The 9,358-nt window shown below is 44.4% G+C and overlaps 1 protein-coding gene across 1 annotated transcript; it reads right to left on the bottom strand.

Annotated features, from left to right (window-relative positions):
- Positions 1–954: 954 nt before the first annotated feature.
- Positions 955–5,491, bottom strand: LOC124686158 (G-type lectin S-receptor-like serine/threonine-protein kinase SD2-5). Its single transcript, XM_047220181.1, has 3 exons — positions 5,140–5,491; positions 4,488–4,581; positions 955–3,676 (listed from the first exon to the last, which is right to left on the bottom strand). The coding sequence occupies exon 3, from the start codon at positions 3,665–3,667 to the stop codon at positions 1,151–1,153; it is 2,517 nt and encodes an 838-aa protein (XP_047076137.1). The 5' UTR covers positions 3,668–3,676; positions 4,488–4,581; positions 5,140–5,491; the 3' UTR covers positions 955–1,150.
- Positions 5,492–9,358: the final 3,867 nt, after the last annotated feature.

The following is a 9,358-nucleotide window of genomic DNA, read 5'->3' as shown; positions in this document are numbered from 1 at the left end:
TATCTTCATTTATGCAGCTGTAGAAATTCTTAGTCTCATCGGCCATTCTCATGGATTGTGTGAACCAAAACTAAAGAAAAGGAAGAATTTCAGAACAACAGAGAAAGGACCAATGATGAAAACGATCGGGAAGGTAGCAAATTGTTTCTTACATCAAATGGAGAGGGGTTTACTTTCATTGCAAAAAGTTAGTTAAATAGAATATGTTGAGTCAGTAAGGGTTCATTCATCGTATATGCATTACTTTGGCACGCACAGGCCTATATTTGTATAAATGATCTGTTCTGCCATGCATTCATTGTCTTGGAATTCATTAAATGGGGTAGCACTTGAAATTTCAATGTATGATTCAGAAACGGTACTGCAATGAATAACATGCCATACCAGCAGGCCGACCCTGTGTATTGAAAAGCAATGTTTTTCTTTTCTTCAAACTTATCTTGCTACTACTCTGTGTAGTATGTCACCCTACATTCTTTAACTGCTTAATTATCATCAATTTATATCAAAGCTTAACATAGCGTTATAGTGGTGCGAAAGGCAGGGTCGTACTACTCCCTGTAGGGAGCCAGTATATTATAATTTTCCCACGTAATTTTTATTGGATCGTAAATTAGTGTGAATTTCACTGGATCGTGCGCCAAGTCGCACCACTAAATCTAGAGTTCAAATAGTTGTTATTGGGCTGTGCTTACGTAGACCCCCCCCCCCCCCCCCCACAACCCATTAAACTAGATAGAGAAAACATCTACATATATGTGTGTAAATTTTTAAACATTTTCATTTACATGTGACTTCCGAATTTTTTGTTGTTGAAAACTAAAGGCTCATGAGACCCCAAGGTCCAAACGTCCACTCATATTTGAACTTTCGATATAGAGAACAAACACGTAGAAGATTATAATATGTACTGTCAAAGTTGGAGATATTAATTATAGCTTATAGAGAACTAGATTTGAAAGAAAAAAATACTAATTTCGATAAGGAACCTCAGCTAGAAAAGCTATTATAAAAGTTACCACCTGACATAATAATGATAAACATATGTACACTAACCGTGAACAAATGATCACAAAATCAACAGGCTCTACCCCAAAACTGAAGACCATCATCCTAGCTACAAACACTGATATACACAACATCCACACCATCATCTAGGACCAGAGAGGCGCACAGCTGAAAGTAAAGCCTCACTATTGTAGTCTGACATCCCTGACGACATGCCCTCCTCGCTGCTCGATTTGAACGCGTTCGCATAGAGCCGATATCCAATTTGTGAGGAGACCGGTGGCTGGGGCACGTCGCAGACGCATTCAAGCATCTGGACAACCTTTGACATGGAAGGTCTCTGGTAGAAATCCTCCTGGATACACCACAGAGCAACCTTGATCGCGATCTCCAATCGCTCATCCTTGTCACTGTACTTTAGCTTCGCATCGAAGATCTCACTTAGATCACCTTCCTCAAGTTTCTTGAAAGCGAAGGACGGGAAATGAGCTTTCTCTGAGCCTTCCACAGGATCAAAGTTTTTCCTCCCACTAATTATCTCCAGCAGAACCATCCCATAGCTGTACACGTCACTCTTCTCTGATATGGCGTAGTTGGTGATCCACTCGGGCGCAAGATAGCCCCGCGTGCCTCTCATCGTTGTGAAAACAAGGCTCTGCTCCCTACTCATCAACTTGGCAAGGCCAAAGTCAGAGACCTTCACAAGGAAGTTGTCATCAAGAAGAAAGTTCTCAGGCTTGATATCGCAATGAATGATCTTCGACTCACAGTCCTGATGGAGGTACGCCAATCCCTTTGCTGCTCCAAGTGCAATGTTAAACCTTGTATCCCAGTCCAAAAGAGGGTCGGCCTCTTTAGTACGGAAAATCCACCTTTCCAGCGACCCCTTCGCCATGTACTCATACGCAAGAAGCCTGTATGACCCCTCAGCACAGAAGCCTCGGAGTTTAACTAGATGGATGTGGTGGATGCTGCCAATTATCGTCACCTCAGAGCGGAATTCTTTCTTCCCCTGGCCTATGCTCTCCAGTTTCTTGACAGCAATGCGACTGCCATCTGGGAGTGTTCCGAGATATACAGATCCAAATCCTCCCTGGCCAAGCTTGTTAGAGAAGTTGTTTGTTGCATCTTGGAGTTCCCTGTAAGTGAACCGCACTGGTGCTCCAGATATCGTCTGCAGATATCCATCGTCTTCCGATGAACCAGCCTCATCTTGTGCAAATGAAGGATACCTCCTCCTCCTATAAATGAAGAAACCAGCATAAACAAGGACCCCTATGACAGCCAAAGTTCCAACTATAATGACAACAATAATGACAGTGTGTATTCCACTGCCATCCCCACTTCGCCCTGAGCCACTGCTAGAAACCTTGATGAAAGATGCAAAATCAGTTTCATTTCCACTCTGCTGCAAGCTACCAATCTGGCTAAAAAGGAAGCAATTGCCTGATTTCTGGTCAAAGAACATTGCAATGCATGAACAATTGCCCATGCAACTATTCTTGCAACCTGTGATATTCGTCTTAGCCACAGGTGAGGTGAAGCTAGTACCGACATACCCAACCCCGCTGTCCAGTTGAGCTAGCTGAAATATCTCTTTTGACTTACATGGTGATATGAGACCTGGGTCGCAATTTGAAAAGGAGCCAAGAGCTGAAGGGCACTGACATCCTGTCCCACTATTGCAAATGGAGTACGGTTTGCACTGGGTTGGCATGTCACATGAGTCCTGCGGGATTGCTTTTGGAAGAGTAGTCTTGCCACTCCCACTCTGCAGCATATAGAAGGCAATCGATCCATCACCACCGAGGACAGCAGCAAACGTGGTGTTGGCGACACCCTGCTGTGGCATGAGGAGCTGTGATAGAAGAGACCCTGACTGATCATAGAAGTGCCAAGAAGTTGAATTGAGGCTTGCGGAGTAGATGTCGCCATTCTTGTTAACAATCAACTGACTATCCTGCCACGCAGACCAGTACTGTTGGGGGTTCTGGAAGCCTGCGTACAGCATCATGTCCCCGGATTTGATTTGAAGTGTATATGACATGTTCTGTCTGGTGGACTGACTGACAAGGGTCATCCCTTCAGTGAAGCTCTGGCCAGACAGAAGTGTGTTTGTTGGATAGTTGAAACTCTGCCACAGAGGAGAAGAGTTATCATTGCCGAGCACAACAAGATTGCCAGAGTCCAATAGCTGCATAGAGGCGCCTTTGCCAGAGACATTGGCAGTCCAGACAGTGGAGCCTGCAGACTGCAGGTAGGCATTGCCATCCTTGTCGAACTCAAAGCTATCTGAATGAGAAACCGGAGAGTTAGCGTTGGCAGTCCAGACGACAGTAGTGCTACCCAGGTGCACCACCGCAAGAAGGTAGGATGTGCTCTCTGACACACTGCTGGTGACAAAACCAAAGCCAAACACTGAGCCGTTCGAGAGCAGAAAAATTCCATTGTTATCAATGTAACCCATTTCCGAGGCACTGAACCCTGGTAGGAGAACATTTTTCTGAATACTTCCGCTGCATGTTATCCAGAGATTGGGTAGCACAAGCATCCACAACAGAATGAAGCATAACGAAGAGCTGCAACGTTTGCTGCATGCTTTCATGCGTGTGAAAGATGAGCCCTTCTGGTTGCCAATCTTCAGAAACCATCCAGTCATTAACGTCGCCTGAAACGTTCACAAGGAAAACTATTAGATATGTTTTGAAAAAACAAAGATAATTAGAAACTTATTTGGTAGAGGAAATATTGGAGTCTATAGACTGAATATAGTTGTGCTTGCAGCATTTCTGACAGGTTTTGTCGATAATTTGCATGCACATGCACTTGCAAGCATACAAAATAATATGACCATAAGCCATAAGGGATCTAAAGCACCGAAGCAGGTTATTTTAATATTGCAAATATATGATCTTCAATAATGCACTGCTAGCTAGCTGGTTTCTTATGCCAGATAGTAACAATAGATATTGAGTTGGCGGTGGGGCAGTCACCAATCCATGTTATAACAGATGTAGGTGGAACAATCGACTAACGTCTGTTCTAGTATAGATGACAAAACCTCTTGCAACAATAAATATGGGATTTATGACAATTACGAGTTTCCCCCCTTTTCTTTTTTGGAGAATCCGTATTTGTGAGTGCAAAGTAATGCGGCTATTATTCCATCTTGATGCTTGAAGCTGTGTTACCAAGTAGTAGCTTTCTTCGCAAAGTGTAAAGCATGACAGGCCCCTCCCTTTTGTTCACGGAAAGGGAACCAATCTACATCGTTTTCAAGACTTGTAATGTGAATTGGCCAATCATTTTAGTTTTAGCACCATACCCTTTTACACACACGCACACAAAAAGAGGTGAACAAAGACGCTCCCGGAATTCAGAATTAGGAACTCTGAAATAGATGTATCAAGGGAGCAGAGGAAGATATCGGGTACTGATACAAAGAGGAATCGTTGGAAAAGAGCTGCTGATTGCAGTACCTGAGGTGGGAATGATCCCTGCTCAAGCTCCCCCAAATCCTTCCACAAACATTTGACAGTGTTTCAGACAGTTGAACCGTCCAAAGGCAGGATCCTGCGTTCAAAGCATACGAGGAACAATTAGTAACGTGAAAGCACGATGAAGTTAGAGAAAGGGCTCCTGAATTAAAAACGCAAAAGGGTCAAATTGATTCCATAAACAACAATAACCCGGTACCGAGGCACGCAGTAGCAAGACTCTCCAAGTAAAGAAAGAAGAGAGCTTGGTGACACGGCCATTTACATTTCCGTTGCAGCAAGAGTTGTACCCAGCCAAACCGTTCCAATCTGAACATCTAACAAACTATAACTAACTTAAACCTCGTCCGTTTCTTGCTAAATTCGATCCTAATTTCACAAACCATTCGACAAGAGAGCACGGTCAGACGCCAAATTTACATGGAACAAGAAACCAGCAAACCGGCCGGAGCAGGAGCAAAAGGCGAAATTCACCTGGCTCCAAGAACCACACGGACACAGAAATCTGCAAAAGCGAGGAAACAGACCGCGACGCAACGGTAAACCACCAAGAGAGATCCATCATGGGCAGGGGAAACCCAGCAAGAACCCAGGACCCGGACAGGGCAAGATGAGAAAGAAGCGGGCGCCTCACCTGAAAGAAGAGGCCGGAGGATGCGAGGACCTCGGAAAAGATTTGGTGAAACTGGCGAGAGACTCGGGAGGAGACTCGAGTAGGATTGGGGCGGCGGTGGTGGTCGTGGGAGGGTGGTTGGGAGGTTGTAGCAGGCAGCAGGACGAATAACTACGGCGGAGGCAGGCGGGCGGTGGATGACATGGGATGGGATGTGGGGTGGGGGTAGATGGATTGATGTTGCAAGTGGAAGCGGGATGGTACTGCTTCTTCCTATTCTAATCACTAATCTTCTCCCTCTTCTTCTTCTTCCTCTCGTTGTTTATTTCGCTAGCTTAGTGCTAGTATTTGTTTAGCGCGTACGGCGACGCTCCGAGCAACAGATGGATCTCGGCGACGCCCGCTCACGTCCATGGGAAATTTATACAAATTGTTTGGCGGATTATAAAATGCTGGTGATTTGCTAGTGCATTTAATTTTGTAGATCTCGGAGATCGCACGGCTGCGGCCATGCACGTGCATAACCGCTCTTCCGCAGTTGCGGCCAACCAGCAACATTTTTAATAGTCAAATGAAGGCTACAAACTATAAAGGCATCCCAGATTTGATTCAAAACATTTGCATATAAATTTTGGTGGGGTTGAAATTTTGATCTAATCACGCAATGGAGATGTAAAATCTGGATCCCTAGCAGTCTGCGGTTGTTTTCCGGGACCCGCTATGTCGTGACTGAATCGGCTATTTACAAGGAGGAATTTGCTTACCTCCCGCAAAAATGCCCCCCTTTTGTTTACACCTGCCGCTGTTACTGCTCAAACCCTACACCACCTTCAAGCGGTTTCAAACTCTCTTCTCTAGACGTCGAGACGGCAAGCGGCGCGCTCTTCTTCGATCTACATTGGCGGGAACGAAACTACTTCCTCTTCCCCAAGATGTCCTATGCATCCTCCGCCTCTTCTAATGGGTGACCGTAACCAGTTTTGGTAGCTTAGTCTTTGACTATGTTCTAGATCCATATCTATCTTGATTTACATTGGTAGAAGATTGGTTAGTTGCGGTTAAAGATCTAAGCTGGTCGCTTGCCCTTGATCCTTTGTAGCAACTGTTTTTGAAACCGGTCATTTGTTAAAAAATATTTCTACATTTTACTACAAAGTAGGTTAAACTTTTAAAAAAGTAACTTACAAATACACTTATATCTGAAAGCAAGGGGTAGTATAATACTTGTGTCAGATTCCCCCTCTCCATAGACTGTTTCATCTATCCTACACTTAGGGTGCCATAAAACTTTGCCAAATATGGGACCAAGTTCGATATAGATGTTTCAAATAACTCCAAGGACATAAGAGAACTCTTTTTCTACTAATTACATTGGTCAAAAGAAGCCTGATGACCGGGTGTATACGTGAGCACGCATCCATTAGCTGACACATGTCACATTTAGTAATCCCCTGTTACCATCATTGTTGGGTTAGCAAACCACATCAGCACTAACAACACACCCAAATCTTACATTGGTCATGTTGGAAAGCTAGTCTAACAGTAATTAGGACATTTTCACAGGCATCCCCCATATACTGTCCAACATCAGCGCTGAACAAGAACTTTGGGTGCGCCGACAAGAACTACCGCAGGTTTGAGGTCGGGTGTCCACACCTGCGACCCCCAAATTGCACCCCCCCTCCTGCCCCCAATATGTTTTCATTTTCATTTTTTAAAACATGGTCATATTTTTGATCTAGAAGGTTTGATACCATGTACTGTCAATAATTTAAACAATATTATAAGTACTACTTAGTTTTTTTAGCACACATGCTCAATAAGATCCAAAGTAAACATTTCGCTCATCACAAATTTGCCAAATCCTCTTCATATTGTCGTTGTTTGCATCACCAGCTTCCAGAAGATCAAGAAACATGTCTTTCAACCTCCCTTTCTCCTCCTTTAGTTCTTTCATTTCACCACTCCATTTTTTTTTCTCCTCTAGCAGCAAGTTCCCCTTCTTCACCATATTGCCCAACTCAATCAAGTTTGCTCCTCACATTTCTCCTTCAATTTTGCCATGTATAGCTCCAACACACGACTCTCAATTGTATCCTTCCAGTTATTCACATCCCCAATAAGCTTGTGTACTTCTTGTTCACATTATTCTTCTCTTCAAACAAATTCTTAACCAAGTCAATATTTTGAATTTTTCCTGAATTCGACAACTGTTGCTATTCTCCTACATGCCCCCACAACGTAGCTAGAGCACTCTGGCATGGCATAGGCCACTCGGGATCGGCCCAACCCACAAAGCCACATTTGATGTCATCCTACAAATATAAATTATGAGCAAACTTGAGTAAATCTAAACAATATAGCACACACCTTACATTATGTTGTGAACACACATAGAACCGCCGGCCCGTGATCGTCCATTTGAAAGCAATGGTGTTCTCCGCCGTACAACCATGCATGCGGCAACGTGGGGCCGATTCAGGATCAGCAACAACGGTCCATGCTAGATCGATAGTCGCCTCCGGCGCATAGTCCACCTGGGACATATTGGCGAAAATTCTATGCTAAGAAGAAATACTAAATATATCTTAAAATGAAGCTCTAAACCCTCAATCTTTACATTGTCGGTGAAATCGGGGGGAGGAGAACTCACATCGCTGAGCCAAGACTCATTGGAGGTCTCTCCATCACGTCGGACGATGTCGATGGCAGAAGTCCGATGACTGAGGATTGTTGCGTCTTCAAACATTGGCAAGGCGATGGGCGGCGGCAGGCGAATTTGGCCTATTGCTATTTACACGCCGCCGAGCTTCTGGCGCGTCGAATCGTGGGCGGACAGCGGCGCGGGTAGGTCAGTGAGTGGGTGGGCGTGCTCGGGGGAAGAAAAAGTGAGGGGATGGCTAATGGGTGTCAAAAAAGAGTCGTGGAGATATCCAACATGGCGAACCTTGCGAGCGCCGCCATCGGACCCCTGCATGCCGGGGCCGGCACGGTAGTGCCAAATCAAGCCCTTGGTTGATTTCTACATATGTCTCGGGAGCGAGAGCCACGAGGTCAGACGTCAATAGCCGCCATGTGCTTAGATCGTAACAGGTGACTGTTGGTCAAGCACTCTCCGTTAGCTGATGATGATGTGATGGGCGGGAGCGCGCAAGTGGATAAACAGGTCGGCCACAGCTGCGTTGGCGTCGCTGTGTGCGGTCGCAGTTTTTCTTCTGGTTGTTTGGGACGGTCTACATGCTGGTTGACATAGACCTCATGTGACGACGAAGCCGATGGCGGCCATGTTGTTGTAACCTTTTCGGACCAAGCGCGCGCACGAAAAAGTCTGCCAACCTTTCCACGGTCCTCCTCCTTCTACACCGCTGTCGTGTGTCTGCGTACCGATGGCGATCTCACGTACAGTGTGGACACACGGACGGAATTCCCTTTCTTCACTCCAAGGGTATATAGAGTAGGACATAGTACACATGGTTTTACATTTCTTTTAGATATATATAAGTTTTTCTTATGTGAAGGCAAACATAGCCTCGGCGGCATCCCCCTTTTTTTTTGTCTCTTGTAAGAGAAGCAAAATCTTTACCTCAGTCTACAAATTAAGGAGTTTTAGAAGGGAAAGAAGAAAGTCCACTTCTAGTCTTCTAGTCCTTGAATTTTTAGGAAAGTTCATTTTTTTGTTCTGAAAACTATTTTTAGTTTAGAATAAACCTTGAACTCTGGAAATAGTTCACTTTTCATCTTTTTTCGCATGTGTTGAGAAAATCGTTGACGTGGAATGAAGAAATAATCGACCAACAAATTGGTTTTGACCAAACCAAACCCAAGCTAGCTGAGATGTTGAATCTAACCTCTTAATTCAAGACTAAAACCCTTGTATCCCTCAACGAGTCCCTCGCTCTATTTCTTTCTATACCATTTCACTGAAAGCGTTGTGCCACGAAGACCCGCTTGCTTTACTTATCAACATTGTCCTGCCTTTCTGCCCTTGCAACATTGCCTTGAGATTTTGTCCACCCGTGGCAGATGTTTGCCTGGATGAACCGAGATAACGACCAAAAGTAAATGATTTTGAGAGTTCAAGATTTATTTTGAACAAAATGGAAGTTTTAGGACCAAAAATAAACTTTTAGTAGAATTTAAGGACCAAAAGTGGACTTTCTTCCTTAGAAAAACATATCCAATGTGTTTAGCACGGCCGTCGGCTACCTAGTCACATCTATTTTTTATGTTTTTTGAAAAA

Source organism: Lolium rigidum, chromosome 1, assembly GCF_022539505.1.
Source record: "Lolium rigidum isolate FL_2022 chromosome 1, APGP_CSIRO_Lrig_0.1, whole genome shotgun sequence".
In the NCBI taxonomy this organism is placed as follows: Eukaryota; Viridiplantae; Streptophyta; class Magnoliopsida; order Poales; family Poaceae; genus Lolium; species Lolium rigidum.
This window is presented reverse-complemented; position numbering and strand designations above follow the sequence as displayed.

What these genes read in the sequence shown, in the direction of transcription:
- LOC124686158 (XM_047220181.1), bottom strand. Translation starts at nt 3,667, where the DNA reads ATGACTGGATGGTTTCTGAAGATTGGCAACCAGAAGGGCTCATCTTTC.